General features: G+C 64.7%; 1 protein-coding gene across 2 annotated transcripts; it reads right to left on the reverse strand.

The window, feature by feature from the left end:
• Nucleotides 1-431: 431 nt before the first annotated feature.
• Nucleotides 432-9,439, reverse strand: RNH1 (ribonuclease/angiogenin inhibitor 1). Of its 2 annotated transcripts, none has more exons than XM_084907078.1 (10): nucleotides 9,070-9,439; nucleotides 4,127-4,234; nucleotides 3,021-3,188; nucleotides 2,665-2,835; nucleotides 2,165-2,335; nucleotides 1,918-2,088; nucleotides 1,622-1,792; nucleotides 1,276-1,446; nucleotides 730-900; nucleotides 432-631 (listed from the first exon to the last, which is right to left on the reverse strand). In XM_084907078.1, the coding sequence occupies exons 1-10, from the start codon at nucleotides 9,396-9,398 to the stop codon at nucleotides 544-546; spliced, it is 1,719 nt and encodes a 572-aa protein (XP_084763204.1). In that variant the 5' UTR covers nucleotides 9,399-9,439; the 3' UTR covers nucleotides 432-543. The 2 variants fall into 2 exon arrangements, with proteins under 2 accessions (XP_084763204.1, XP_084763205.1); XM_084907079.1 differs by lacking the exon at nucleotides 9,070-9,439 and adding an exon at nucleotides 6,160-6,284.
• Between the last annotated feature and the right edge of the window lie 5,418 nt (nucleotides 9,440-14,857).

Consider the following 14,857-nt stretch of genomic DNA (forward strand, 5'->3'; position numbering starts at 1 on the left):
GCCTCCCTCCTCGCTGTGCCATCCCCGTGGTGGTGGCCGAGCTCCCCCGGGCTCTCCTGTACCAGCGGCAGGTACCGGCTCAGGGCTGCGGCCAGAGTGCCTCCTGACTGCCCGTCGGGGCAGGGCACCCCGTGCTGGCCGGCGAGGCCCACCAGGCAGTGAGGGGCGTGAGGAGCGCGCGGGGTCCCGCGGTGCGGAGGCCACGGCCACAGGTGAGCCCGGCCGAGGCAGAGAGCACTCTGTGCCCGTGGGCAGACCCTGCTGCTCTCAGCCCTGAGGAAGGCTGCGGGCAGCAGGCCCGGGCACACCGGCCAGGCCTGCAGACGCGCACGTGTTTTGGCTGCCACGACGGGTGGGCTCTGGGCGGGAGGCCAGGCTCATGACAGCGTCACCCGCGACCAGAACCTCGGACGCACAGGAAGCACAGGCCATTCTACCCAAAACGCTTTAATAGTCAAGAGTCCCGGACGCGTGCAGAGCTGGTCTGCGCGTTTCTCTTCGGTGGGGCTAAGGCACGAGGTGGGCTGGCCGGCCGGGCCGGGCTCAGCAGATGATCTGCAGGCCGGGCTTCTTCTCCTCCACGGCCCGCAGCTGGTCTTCCGTCTCCTCCCTCCAGTAGATGTCGTACAGGCTGTGGGGCAGGGAGCGTGTGGGCGGGGCAGGCCGGGGCTCCCCCCGCGTCCTCCCCGGGGTGGCCGGCAGCACCCTGACCCCATCCGCGTCACTTACACCAGCTTCTCCAGCGGGCAGCTGGGCTGCTGGGCGCTCTCCGCCAGCTTCATGACGCCCACCTCGCTCATGCAGTTGTTGCTCAGGTCCAGCTCGATCAGGCTGTGGTTGGCCAGCAGGAGGGCGGCCAGGGTGGTGCAGCCCTGGTCCCTCACCTCGCAGTCCCCCACCCTGGGCGGACAGGAGGGTGGAGGTCAGGACGGAGGCATGCCCGAAGGTGCCGCCGACTGGCTGCGTGGCCTGGGCCTGTGCCGCCGCCACGCGAGCCACGGGAGTGCACATGCCGCCACGCCCCGGGGCCCTGAAACGGAGCCGGCCCCAGGGAAGCACAAGCTGGACACAGCCAGGAGGATCGGGGATGGACAGGAGGAGAGGCCGAAGGGAAAGCGGAGGCAAAGCCAAGGACGGGCCCGTCGGAAGCAAGCAGCCCCCAAGGCCTGACGCTGTGAGCACCCCGAGCCCGGACAGGACCGGGCCGTCGGGCCGCCCAGCGTGCTGGGTGCGCCCCACACACACACACACAACACACACAGCACGCTCACTCACGAGAGAACCCGCAGGGTGGTGCCCGGCTGGCTCAGGCCCCGGCACAGCTCCTCCACGCCCGCGTCGCCCAGGTTGTTGCTGCTCATCTGCAGCTCCTGGAGGCTCCGGTTCTGGGCCAGCATCGCGCTGACGTGCTGGCAGCAGGCAGCCGTGAGGCTGCAGGACTTTATCCTGGGACACGGAGGATGATGCACCCAGGCCCTCTGGCACCCGGGGTTCCCCCTCCCCCCGTCCCCCAGAGAATCACCTCCATGGCCCTCAGCCCCCAGCACGGTCCCCACCAGGCCGCCCCTCCTCCGGGTCCCTCGGCCGTCCCCCCTCCAGGCCCGCCCCAGGCGGCGCTCACCACAGGTTCTCCAGCCGGCAGCGGGGGTCCCGCAGGCTCTCGCACAGCAGCCGCGCGCCCTCGTCCCCCACCGCGTTGCCGGCCACGCTGAGCTCCCGCAGGCTCTCCTTGGCTCCGAGCACCCGGCACAGGTCCTTGCAGGCACTGGTCGTGAAGTCGCACTCCCAGAGCCTGCAGGGAGGGACCGTCAGTCACAGCAGGGCCACGGGGGGCACTCCCGCCCCACCGGCCCGCCCACAGCGGACACGCCTGTGCAGAGCTGCCCTGACCCGCGGCCCTCTGCCGGCCCCACTCACCACAGGGTCTTGAGCCGGGAGCCGGGGCTCAGCAGCCCGGGGCACAGCGCCGCCAGGCCCGCGTCGCCCAGCTTGTTGTTGCCCAGATGCAGCTCGCTCAGCGAGGGCTTGGCGGCCACGATGGCGCTCAGGTCCGCACAGTTGGCCGCGGTGAGGCCGCAGCTCTCCAGCCTGGGGCACAGGAGGCGCTGTGGCCGCTGCGGACTCCGCCGCCCCTGCCCGCTCCCCGCCCCAGCCCGGCGCTTACCGGAGTGACTCCAGCGGGCAGGTGGAGTCGGCCAGGCCCCGGCACAGCATCCGGGCCCCGGCCTCGCCGATGTCGTTGTTGCTCACCCCCAGGTCCTTCAGCTCCGGCTTGGCCCTGACCACGGCGGCCAGGGCCTCGCAGCTGTCGGCCGTCAGGTTGCTGTACTCCAGCCTGGGGACGGCGGGCGGTCAGCCCTCCCCCAGGAACATCCCCTCCCTCCTGGAGACCACCCACCGGCACAGGCACCCACGCTCAGGAGACAGAGCAAGGCGCCCAGCCCCCCTCCCCGCATGGCTGAGCCCACCTGCGGGCTCACAGGGCCACGCCGCCCGCCACACAGGCACGTGCAGGCCACGGCCAGCTGCCGCTCCTGTGAGGTCACAGCCCCACAGGTACGGGAGGAACCCTGGGAGAGCCCGTCCTCCGACCCCTGCACCAACGTGGGCGGAGCAGAGTGACCGGGCAGGGAGCGGGCACCGGGGGCCGGCGGGCACACTCACTGCAGCTTCTCGATGTGGCACTGGGGGTCCATGAGCCCCTCGCAGAGCAGCCTCAGGCCCGCGTCCTGCAGCTGGTTGTAGCTGAGGTCCAGCTCGCGGAGGGAGGGCAGGGAGCGCAGCACGCCGGACAGGGGGCCGCAGCCGGCCTCCGTCAGGTTGCAGTTCTGGAGGCTGTGGGAGCGCACGTCCATCACAGGGAGGCCACGCCCATCGCAGGGGGCCACGCCCGTCCCGGACTGTGCGGCCAGGCTGGCCAGGGCGCGGGTCCCAGGCCCAGGGCAGGAGGGGGAGGTGGAGGGGGGAGCGGCCTGGGTCACAGTGCGCCGGCCGCAGGGCGGGCGCGGGGCTGCGCTCACCTGAGCTTCTGGATCTTGCCGGCGGGCGGCAGGCCCTGCAGCACCAGGTGCGCGCCCGCGTCGCCCAGCTCGTTGGAGGAGAGGCTGAGCTCGGTGAGGGCGGCGTTGTCCCGGAGCGCGGCGCTCAGGTCCTTGCAGCGCCCCCCGGTGACGCCGCAGTCGACCAGCCTGCGGGCGGGACAGCGGTGGCCGGTTAGCGGCCGGAATAAGGGAGCCGCCCCGGACGTTTTACATGGGACGGGACACGGGGTGGAGGGCATGGCCCGCACGGATGTGTGGGTGCCACGGCTCGTGGGCGTGGCCAGCTGCCTCAGCTCCCAGGGAGGGGCGCCCGGAGGGCGGGGGGACCTGAGCGCCAGGAGGGCGCCGATGGCGGGGGTGGGGGCACCGACAATGACCTGAAGGCCGAGCCGCCAGGCGGCCGTGACACCCGGGCACAGTCCCCGGGGACGCCCATGTCCCGAGGCGACTGCGCGAAGCAGGACGTGAGCGGTGCCCGCCCACTGCCCAGCTGCGCTTCGGTGACCACGGCAACAGCAGCGGCTCCGAGGACCGAGCTGACACCCCGAGCGGCGGCAGTGACCGGACCCACACGGCCCGCCGGCAGGACCCGCCCCTCGTCCCGGTGTGCTGCCGCCAGAGCCCGGGATCGGCCCGAGCCCCACGGGACCCTCTCCGGGCGGCAATGCCACGCGGGTCCCGCACTGACCGGGCGGAGGGCCAGGGGAGAGCCGCCACGAGGGAGGGAGTCAGGCGGCTGCGCTGGCTCTGCCCCTGACCGGAGCCCCGGGCGCTGGGCGCTGACTGCCGGGGGGCGGGGCAAAGGGCAAAGGGCACCCAGAACCCTCTTCCTAACCCACTTAAACGGGTTAAAGAGACACCAGCAGGCACCTGCCCCCTGTGAGGCCCAAGGAGCTGCTGGGCTCAGAGCCCCCGTGCCGCCAGCCGAGGGCGGCCCCGGAGGAAGGGGCCGAGGCAGAGACCTGCCAGCTGGCTAGAGCCAGGAATGGGTTTATGTTGTTAAATGTTTGGGGGAAATTACAAAAACATTTCAGCTGCGTGGGAACCAGCTTACACCCGCCCCGCCCGCCCCCGGGCCCGCCTACCTGACCACCGGGGCCTGGCACATGAGCGGCAGGAGCTCGGCCCAGCGGGCGTCACCCAGCTGCTCGTAGTGGAGGTCCAGGAGGCTCATGGTGAGAGGCGAGTGTGCTCTGGGTGGAAGCAGAGGGGGGGGGACATGGCGGCCAGATATGGAGGAGAGCAGAGGGAGGCTGCACCCACTGCCCCCCTGGCACAGGCCCCAGCGGCCACAGAGCCCGGGGACACGGCGGCCACACAGCCCGGGACACCTCCGGCCTCGGACTGCCTTTTGGGCACCTCCTGCCTGGGAGAGGGTGGGGCATGGGCCCGCCACCTCTCCTATGCCCCGGCCAGGGCAGAGACCGGTAAGGAGGGTGGCCGTGGGCCTGGACACTGAGGGGGACCCCAGCGGGGGACAGGGAGGGGGCACCGGACTGGCCGTGCTGTGGAAACCCTACCTGCCTCCTGCTCGGCCAGCTTTCCCCCTAAGAGCACCCCAAGCCAGAGCCCCTCCCCAAGATGCGAGCAGCTAGGCCTCCCCCCGAGGCCGCTGGGCCGGGCGACAGGAGCCTGCAGTCCCGGCCGCTCTCCCGGCAGCAGCCGAGTTCCCAGCCGGACACACTGTCCGTGCTCTGATCCCCTCGGGGGGTGCACCCTCTGCCCCGGGTGAGCCCGCAGGGAGCGAGGCCTCTGGCAGCAGCTCAGTGAGGGGAGGTCACAGGCCCTGAAACCTGCCTGGATGCACCTGCGGCCTGGACACGCCTGCGGCCTGGACACGCCTGCGGCCGGGCTGAGGTGGGCAGGGCCGTGCCTGGGGCGGGCGGGAGGCCGGTTCACTCCAGAGCGATGGGAAGCCGGGAAGTGATGTGAGGGACCTGCCCGTTAGAACGCCGCCGGCAGGATGACTCAGCGCCTGCCAGGTTCCCCAGCCCCAGGCTCCCTGAGAACTCTGCCTCACCCGAACCCCCCAGCCCCCATTCCTGAGAACTCTGCCTCACCCAAACCCCCCCAGCCCCCCATCCGAGAACTCTGCCTCACCCGAACCCCCCAGCCCCCCATCCCTGAGAACTCTGCCTCACCCGAACCCCCCAGCCCCCCATTCCTGAGAACTCTGCCTCACCCGAACCACCCAGCCCCCCATTCCTGAGACTCTCCCGCTGGCGTGTGCACGGAGCCTGGCACTGCCCGGCCTGCTGGAGGGGCTGCCCCTCCCGTCGCGGCTGGATCGGGGCCCAGCCGGGGGCAGGCAGCCAGGAGTGACACCAGTGCCGGGCCTGATGGAACTGGGTCGAGGCCGGCGGGGGCGGTGTCACCAGCGCAGTCACACCAGGAGCCGGGTCTGCCACGGCCCAGAGCACGTGAGCCGAGGGCACCCACCCACCCTGGGAGCCAGGGTGCGGTCACAGACACTGACTCAGAGCCGCCCTCACCCCTGCGGGAGGCAGAGAGGCCAGGGCACCCATGCTGACCCCTCCCGGCCTAGGGGACCCCCTGACCCCCACCGCTCTCCCAGGCGCACCCCCTCCAGGAAGCCAGGCAGACACGGGCTCCACCCACCCACAGGGTCTGACACCCATCGGGAGCCCCACCCCCGGGCTCACGGGACACGGGGCACCCCTGAACCCCAAGACGTGCGACATCCCCCAGGAGATGCCCAGGCAGGACCCCCAACCCGGCCCCCGCTGGCCGCCCGAGAGCCAGGACCAGAGCCGGGCCGGCCAGGAGGAGCGCCATCTGGTCCCAGCGCGCAGCAGGCCGCGGAGGGCGGCGCCCGGGCCTGACCCAGGGCGGCAGTGAGGGTGGGGGCCCGGGCCCAGGAGCCGGGCCGGGCCGGGCCCTCCGCAGCGGGGGGCCTCCGCCCCGACCTCCCGCATGGCCCAGCGTGGGGCTGCGTGTCCCGCCCGCCCAGGCCCCGCGCTTTCTGGGCCGCGGGAACCGCCCGCTCCGCCCAGGCCGTCCCCCCCGCAGCCCGCCGGCCAGGAACCCCACCCCGGCCTCACCTGGTCCCCGGCCCCCGGCCCCCGGCCCCCGACCCCGGCCCCGGCCCCGGCCTCACCTGGTCCGAGACCGCTCAGACTCACAGCTGCTTCCTGCCGGCCGGGAGGGAGGAGGCGGGGCGGGGCCTGAGCGGCCGGGGCCTCGCCAGCTCATCCCCGCTCTCCCCGCCTCCCGCCTCCCGCCCCGCCGGGCCTTCGGGCTCCGTCTGCGGAGCGGGGCCCGGGGCCCCCCACCTCCGGGCCGGGGCGCAGGGAGGGCGGGCTGGGCCCGGAGGCCCCTGCCGGTCCCCCCTCTCCCAGCCCCTGGTTCCCCGGAGCCCAAACCGAACACCGGAGCCCGGGCTGCGGGCACGGGCGGAGGGGGGACCGGGTACCCCGTCCGCGCCCGCCCCGCCCGCCCGCCCACGGGAGAGCCCAGGCCCGGAGACGGAAGGCGTGTCCGCTCCTCTGGCCGCGGTGATGCCCGGCCGGAACCGCCTGCAGGTCCCCAGGACACTGGTCACTCACAGCGTGGCCCCGCGGACCCAGGGGCCGCCGCCCGCCCGGGCAGCCGGGGAGGCCTAACCCACCAAATGGAGCTGCAGCCAAAGGCAGGGCCGGGGGCCGTCACCTCCCAGGCTGGCGAGGTCGCTGACCAGGTCAGCCTTCACCTGACTGAGCCCACCTGCCTGTGGCCTCTGGGACAAAGTGACCAGCCGTCCGGTTTTAACAATTTGCCCGTGTCCCCCGGGACTTGTTTGAACGCCATGGGACGCGGGACAAATCGTTAAAAACCGGACGTGTGGTCACCTCGGACGGGCGAGGACAGGGACCACAGACTCCTCCATCAGCACGTCCGTAGGCCCTGCACCTGCCATTTCACTTTTTACCCAGTCCCAGGGGCCCCCCTTTGCTTTCTCCCGCCGCCCCAATCCATCACCAACGGGTTTTGTGTCCCCTCCTCGGATTGCCAGGTATTGTAAGGCTGAGTAAAGCCAGAATGCAGTATTTTATGGCAAACATTAAGGCAGGGCTAGGCCCCGAGGGCGGTTTCACCTTAGGCACTCATCTCATGAATGCACCTCCGGGAGCAGACCAGCCTAACCTGGAATTACGGGAGGTGACCACCGACCCACTGCAAAGGCAAAAGGGAGCAGGGAGGGGGAGGCAAAGGGTCTTGCTTGCACAGCGGGGCTGGAGCGTAAAAACTGAGAAGGAAACAGAGCGGGTCCGGGTTTGAGTGTCGCTGCGCTGGAGCCCCGGCTGGACCCCAGCCCGGGCGAGAATCAGTAAAGACTTTCCGCCTTTGCATCGGACTCGGCTCCATGGGGTCTGTGGGTTCCAGAATCTACGGGGCACAGCAGCATAAAAATAGAGGAATAAAGAACCTTCTCTGCAGCATTCCCCAGGCCACGAGGTGCTGCTTCCCAGCAACTGCCAACGGTTTGGCTCAAATAAACCCACAAAAATCCTTTACTTTACAGGTTCCAATGTTTTCTATTTTCTTTTTTGAGTGTTTCCGCGTTAGCTCCACACACTGACTGGTGCGACCTTGGGGAGGACAGGGGAATGTTAAAGACAGGGACGCTGTGTGAGACACTCGGGGCCGCCGCTGAGCAGGCCACCTCCCGGGGCGCCCGGAGCCGGCGTGCCGGCCGCCGAGGTCGCTGTCAGGGGCCCCTCCTGACAGCACTGCATCTCCTCACTCCGCGGCCGCCCGGTCAGCCGTTCACCGAACCCCTACTGTGCACCTCGCCCACCGCGTGAGAAAGGGCTCAGCCAGCACAGGTGGAGCTCCGGCCCGGAGGGGACAGGAAACTCAGAAGGAAACAGATGGCGTTCAGACTGAGGACAGTGCACAGGGGGTGATACTGCGAATAAAAGGGACCCCCCTCCCCAGCTCTGCTCACAGGAGCAGGCACCTGCCTCCCCTCTCTTCCCTCCGAGGCCCTCTTCCTCTACGGGGCTCACTTCTGCTACCTCTGTAACTTCCTAAATACACGTTCTCTTGTATTAAAAAAAGGGGGGGGGGGGCTGGGGTGCTGCTGGAGCAGCGGGCCCAGGCGCAGCAGTCAGGTGGCGGGCTGGGGGAGGGGCTGGAGAGCCGTTCACAAGCCTGGAGGGCTAGGCCTGGTGCTGGGCGGTCTGTCCTCTGGAGGGACCGAGGGGAGCACCCTCGGCCTGAGAGGGTCGCGGCTGGGCCAGTCCCTGCTGTGTAGCCAGGGGGTCCGGAGAGCCCAGGACGGGCCAGGCAGGCTGCCAGGCACAGGCCCCGTCCGGGAAGCGGCCCCACAGCAGGTGCACGTGGTCAACTTGAACTTCAACGTGACTTGTGTGCCAGGAGCAGGATGTGTTCTTGGAGGAACCGGACAGAGGCAGTGAGGCAGAAAACCTGGACGCATCTCCTGACGTGTGTGCATGGGCTCCTGTCCAGTACACCCCAGGCGTGAGGCCTGGTGGGCAGAGCAGCCCCAAAGGTGGCCACGCCTCCTCCCCAAGCCTGGCGGCAGTCCTCCCCCTGGCAGAGGGGTCTCTGTGGCTGGGTGAGGGGCCCCGGTGGGAGGAGGTCCTGGGTGACCTGGGGTCCCAGACCAGGAGGATGTGGCGGCGGAAGCAGAGCCGCAGTGCTCGCACTCTGACGGGGAGGAAGGGCCAGGGGCTGGGCCGGGGCCAGAAGCAGGTTCTCCCCGGAGCCCAGGGAAGGAACCGCCCTGCGGACACTTTGACTTGAACCTGCAGCCCATGTTGTTTGCTTGTTCATCGGATCTCAGAGATCCCCCCTCTTCTGCTTTCTACCGCCCCCTTCAGCTGCCCCCGTGGGTTCCATGTGACCCCCGCGCCTCCTCCTTTTACCCTAACTTGCAACACAAGCCGCAAAGCTGCCGTTTTCGGGGCGTTTCCTCACCCCGCAGAGATGCTGCTGCAGGCGGAGCCCGTCGGCTCGGCTCTAATAAATCCTAAGAAGCCCTACAGGCGCGGACATCTCTTACCTCGACACCATCCTACAGGGGGGCCTGCCTGGCTCTAAGGTGCTTCCAAGACACGGCTGGCCGGCGGCCCCGCCAGGCTGCAGCGGCCCACCGGCTCGCCCCGCGCCCGCGCGTCTCCAGGCCGGCGAGGGCGCGGCGGCCGGCGCCCGCCCAGAACCGCCCCGCGCGCGCCCCGCGTCTCCAGCGCTCCGCGCCTCGTGCCGGCCGGGCCCCGCGGCCCCGCGACGTGCCGTCCCCGTGGCGTCTGCTCGCCCCCGCCGGAGGTGCCGGCCCAGCGCGCCCCAGGCTCGCAGGGGACCTAACGGGACGGGGGCCCCCAGCGGGCACATGGCCAGGCCTCCGCCGGGGGTGCCCGGGCTGGGCTACGGGGCGTGGGGAGAGTCCGGCGCAGCCGGCCTCAGTGTGTCGGGGGACTGGGGCCCCCGCACCGGGGTTCAGGGAGGCACGCAACACGCACCACGATCACGCTAAGGCGCAGCCACGGAAACGCCACCCCCCTGCGCAGGCGCAGCACAGCCGCGCCCAGACTCCCAGGGTGCCCTGGGAGCAGGGCCAATGCGCACGCGCGGAGATGCGTCTGACGCTCTGACGTCCTCGGGGCGCGCCGACTTCCGCCCGCCTCGCCTGCCCCGCCCCCTAGCCCGACCGACAGCCTCTCCCCGCTCATGAGCGCTCCCGTCCCGGGTCTCCCACCCGCCTGGCGTGAACAGCATGAGCTCGTGTTGCGTGAACAGCATGAACGCGTCCACAGGCGGCCCTGCCGAGGCCGCGCCGGTGAGGCCTGGCCCCGGGCAGACCGCAGCCTATGGCCCTCGGGTGGTCGGGCTGCGGGAGTGACCGCCCGGGGCACAGCGGGCTGTCCCTGGGCTGTCACCGGGAAGGACACACTCCGACGGGAGGCGGGCGGGGCCTCACTGCCCGGTCCGGACCCGCGATGGCGGCTCGGGTTGGGGTGAGCGGGCTGGACTTCGCGGGAGGCCCCTGCCCGGCCGGCCTTCTCTGCCGCCCACGGGGCAAGGCTGGGGCCTGGGGGGAGATGAACGGGCCTCGGGCGCAGGTCACGGCGAGGGCCCGCCTCGGGGCCGGGCCCTGAGTGTGCGGCAGGGCGTTGGGCCCGTGCGTCGGAGCAGAGTCCAAGTCTAGGTGCCAAGATTCTGCACTCAGTCCTCGGAGCCCGACTTTGCCGCACAGCGAGAGGCAAACGGACGTTGACAGACTGGTAGGCCCACACCAAAGGAAGGATCATCGCTATCGTGTAAGTTTCATTCATCCGGCATTGTCAGTGCTAAAGTAAAAAAAACACTGAAACCTGTAAAGAATCTGTGTGAGTTTATTTGAGCCAAACTGTCAACATAGGCTGGGAAGCAGAACCTCAGCGAATTGGGATAATGCTCCGGAGAATAGTGGGCTACACCTGTCTTTGTGAAATATGGTAGCACTCATACTTGGGTAAAAACTGCTGTTAGAATTCTAACCTTGCTATCTGACTTCGACCTTCGATTACTTGCTTAAACAATAGGGTAGTTACAGGAGATTGACTCCCACTGACTCAGTAGCTTCAGGGGTAGAAACTATAGATAACCTTTAGAGATTAACCTCTGAGTTCTGCTTTTGTATAATGGGCAAGATAGGGCCACATTCCAATGTTCCCAGCCTTTAGAATTTAGAACGAAGGGAAATTTCTGTGGTTTGAAGCTTTAAAAAGGATTGCCAACACCTGGATCAGTGCAGTTGTGTGGTGCTCCCACGGCCGTCCTGGCCAGTTTTTCAATAAACCCTTGCCTGCTTTTTTTAAATTAATTAATCAGCCTCCGGTGGTCTTATTTTGAACCCAGGGTTGGACCCCACAACATTTATACATGACAATCAAAGGAGGGACGCAGGTGGGTTACATGGAATCCATTGGTGATGGAGTAAGGAGGCGGGATAAAGCAAAGCAGGGAAACCCCTGGGATTGGATAAAAAGTAAAATGATGGACACATGCTTACGTGGGTGCAGGAACAATTAACATGATAATGAAGGAATTTGTGGTCTCCTTCCTGGCGCCCAGCACATTTGGTTGTGTCCCAGGGGCTGCAGAAAAAGGGGAGTTACAAGTTACCCAGACTTTTCAAGGGTGTGTCATCCTAGATGCAAAAAGATAGGTGGGCTCAGTTAAGGTGAAGGTTGACCTTGTCAGGGGAGATCCCGACCTAGGAGGTGACTGCCCACCATCACTGGTTTAAAGTTTAATCAGACCATCCTTTGTGGTGACTTGAGGTCTGAGTCTGTAAGACGGCCAGGCAGGCCTCCCCTGAGCTGTCAGGTCAGCACATGGCCCCTGCCGTCCACGTCTGTAAATGCTGGGGATTGTCTCACCTGAATGCACTCACGCAGGAAACACCGGTCTCTCCTCCGTGCCGCTGGGTGGTGCTGCTGAGGGTTCGGTTCACCTGGAGCAGAGCAGACAGGAGTCCTGGGAGGGTTGCCTATGGTGAGCTCGCTGGGCAGGGGTTCCGCCAGTCTGTGACCCGAAAACGTCCGTGTCTTCTGCGTGTGAGCGGCATGTTCCCTGTGGACTTACAGGCCTGCACATACTCCTGCCGGCACTCCTGGAGGGCGTTCCGTTGCCTCTGGCCCCCAGGCTTTCGGTCAGTTATTCCTTGGAAGATGGCATGTCTTCCTGGGGGCCGGGAAGGTTTCCTCTTGTCAGGGTGGGGCAAACGTAGGTTTACAAATAGATGTTCTTTATTATTATTATTTTAAGTATATTTTTTATTGATCTTTTACAGAGAGGAAGAGAGAGGGATAGAGAGTTAGAAACATCGATGAGAGAGAATCATTGATCAGCTGCCTCTTGCACACCCCCCACTGGGGATGTGCCCGCAACCAAGGTACATGCCCCTGACCGGAATCAAACCTGGGACCCTTCAGTCTGCAGGCCGACGCTCTATCCACTGAGCCAAACCGGTTTCGGCTCTTTTTTATTATTATTATTATTATATTTTTACTAGAGGCCGGATACACGGAATTTGTGCAAGAGCAGGCCTTCCTTCTCCTGGCTGCCGGCACCGGCTTCCTCTGGCACCGGGACCCGGGCTTCCCTTGCAGCCCGGCTTCATTCGGGGTCCTCCAAAAGAACGTCCGATCTAATTAACATATTACGCTTTTATTATTATAGAAGATTGCTTTCAGAGAGGGAGAGGGAGAGGGAGAGAGAGAAATGTCAAGGATGAGAGAAAATCATTGATTGGCTGCCTCCTGGTTGCCCCCTACCGGGGATCTAGCCCGCAACCTGGGCGTATGCCCTTGACTGGAATTGAGCCTGCGACCCTTCAGTCTGCAGTCTGATGCTCTATCCACTGAGCCAAACCGGCCAAGGCTACAATTGTTCTTATGGAAAATAATACAGTAGTCCAGCCTGTGTGGTTCAATGGTTGAGCTCGATCCATGAACCGGGACAGTGATCGGCAAACTCATTAGTCAACAGAGCCAAATATCAACAATACAACGATTGAAATTTCTTTGGAGAGCCAAACTTTTTAAAACTTCTAACGCCACTTCTTGAAAATAGACCCGCCCAGGCCGTGGTATTTTGTGGAAGAGCCACACTCAAGGGGCCAAAGAGCTGCATGTGGCTCAAGAGCTGCAGTTTGCCGACCACAGAACCAAGAGGTTCAATTCTTGGGACATTGCAGGCTCGATCCCCAGTGTGGGGTGTGCAGGAGGCAGCCGGTCCATGATTCTCTCCCATCACTGATGTTTCTCTTTCTCTTCCTCTCCCTTCCTCTCTGAAATCAATATATATATTTTTTAAATAATATAATACCCTGGCCAGGTAGTTCAGTTGGTTAGAACATAGTCCCTGTGGGGGCACATACAAGAATCAACCAATGAATGAATAAGTAAGTAGAGCAACAAAAGGATGTCTCTCTCCCCCCTTCCTCTCTAAAGTCAATAAATTTTTAAATGATTTATTTAAAATCATTTACATAAATGATTTTATTTATTTAAATGCAGGACTGGTGGACTCTGGTGGGGCTGAGGGACTGGGCACTGTCATCGCGTGGCTATGGGCAATGTGACAGTTAATTTACATATTACCCTTGTATTGGATAGGATTTACCACAGTGAAGGTCAGGAATTATCTTCCTTTTAAATTTTTTTACTGTGTCATTTCATGCTGCTGTCTGTGCTCATGTGAGGGATGGAGGCACTTGGGGAGGTGGGTTCTGGCTGACAGGGGCCGAGGAATGGCGAGGATGGCCTGTCCTTGGTTTGCCCTCTGAGCCCGTGGGAAGCTCGGCAGTGGGTGAGGGGCTGAGGAGCAGGGGTGACCCCGGCTTCTGTGTGGGGCGGGGACGTGCCTGTGGCCGGCGCTGAGGAGGGGGTCCTAGTGAGGAGGTGTGCATGAGGGAGAAGGTGGACAGGACCTGGTCCATGTCCAAGACCTGCCCGCAGCGGAGACTCTGCCCCTAGTGGACAGGAGGCCCCTCAGGCAGCCGTCAGAGTGCAGCCCGATCTGGCTCCATCCCTGGTCAGCCCGAAGAGAACCACCCAGTGGACACATCCACAACAGATTGCTCTCTTTCCTCCCTCCCTCTCTCTCTCTCTAGCTAGCTCACTCTCTCCCCTTCCTCTCTCTAAAACCAATTTTAAAATATTGGTTTATTAAAAAAAAAAAAAGGGGGGTTGAAAAGAAAAGATACAGAGGCTGGCTGGTGTGGCTCAGTGTTTGAGTGTCAGCCTACGAAAAAGAGGTCCCTGTTCAGTTCTGTTGGGGCACGTACATGGGGTTGCGGCCACATCTCTCCAGTAGGGGGCGTGCAGGAGGCAGCGGATCCGTGATGTTTCTTTTTTTTAATTCTTTATTGTTTAAAGTGTTATGTAAGTCTTCTTTCCCCCCGTTGACCTCTACCAGGCTGCCCCAGCCCCTGGCACACACCCTCAGCCCCCACTGTCTGTGTCCTTCGGTTATGCTCGTGTCCTCTGGTTGATCTCTTACCCCTCATCCCTCCCACCTCCTCCCACCCTCCATCCCTGCCTTCCCTCATAGGCTGGACAGTCTGTTCAGTGCTTCTATGACTCAGGTTGTATTTTTGTTTATCAGTTTATGTTGCTCAGTGATATTTCTAAAGAAAATTTTTTTTTTAAAAAGAAAAGTTACTGAGAAAATATTTGCAAATCCTACATCTAATAAAGGACTCGCACAGAACTGGAACAAAATATTGTTAAAACTCAATAAAACAAATGATCCACTCGAAAATGGGCCTACATTCTGAATGGACACTCAGACAAAGATGGACAGACAGTCCTCGGTTACACTGGACAGGCCGTTCGCGGCTGCGTCGCCATCGCCCAGCCTGTGACACGGTGAGCGCGGCTGCCGCTGCCGCAGAGAACAGACCCAGCGCAGGCGGGGGAGGGGGGCCCTGCAGAGCCCCCGGCCTGGGCCTCCCCTCAGCTGGGGTGCTGCCTCCACGGCCTCTCTCTGCGGCCACAGCTGAGCCCTATCCCATCCCCACGCTCCGGCTCCGCCTCCCGTGGCCTCTGCTCACACCTGGCGCCCGGCGCCTCGGGCCGGGGTGGACAAGCCTGACCTGAGCCCACAGGCGTCTGCACTGACCTGCAGAGCTGGGCCCCGTGCCCACTGCCGCTGTGGGAAGGGGAGCCAGGCCGGGATGCCTGCCCCTCGGCGCAGGGTGCCCCATGCGGGCCTGTCCTCTGGAAGGAGGGTGTAGGCACGGGGGCCGCACCGTGGGAGGCGGCCTGGGGTTCCTGGGGCCCCTGCCAGCGCCTGACCTGGGA

The sequence above is a fragment of the Pipistrellus hanaki genome (assembly GCF_964339955.1).
Source record: "Pipistrellus hanaki genome assembly, contig: scaffold_39, whole genome shotgun sequence".
NCBI classification, from domain to species: domain Eukaryota; kingdom Metazoa; phylum Chordata; class Mammalia; order Chiroptera; family Vespertilionidae; genus Pipistrellus; species Pipistrellus hanaki.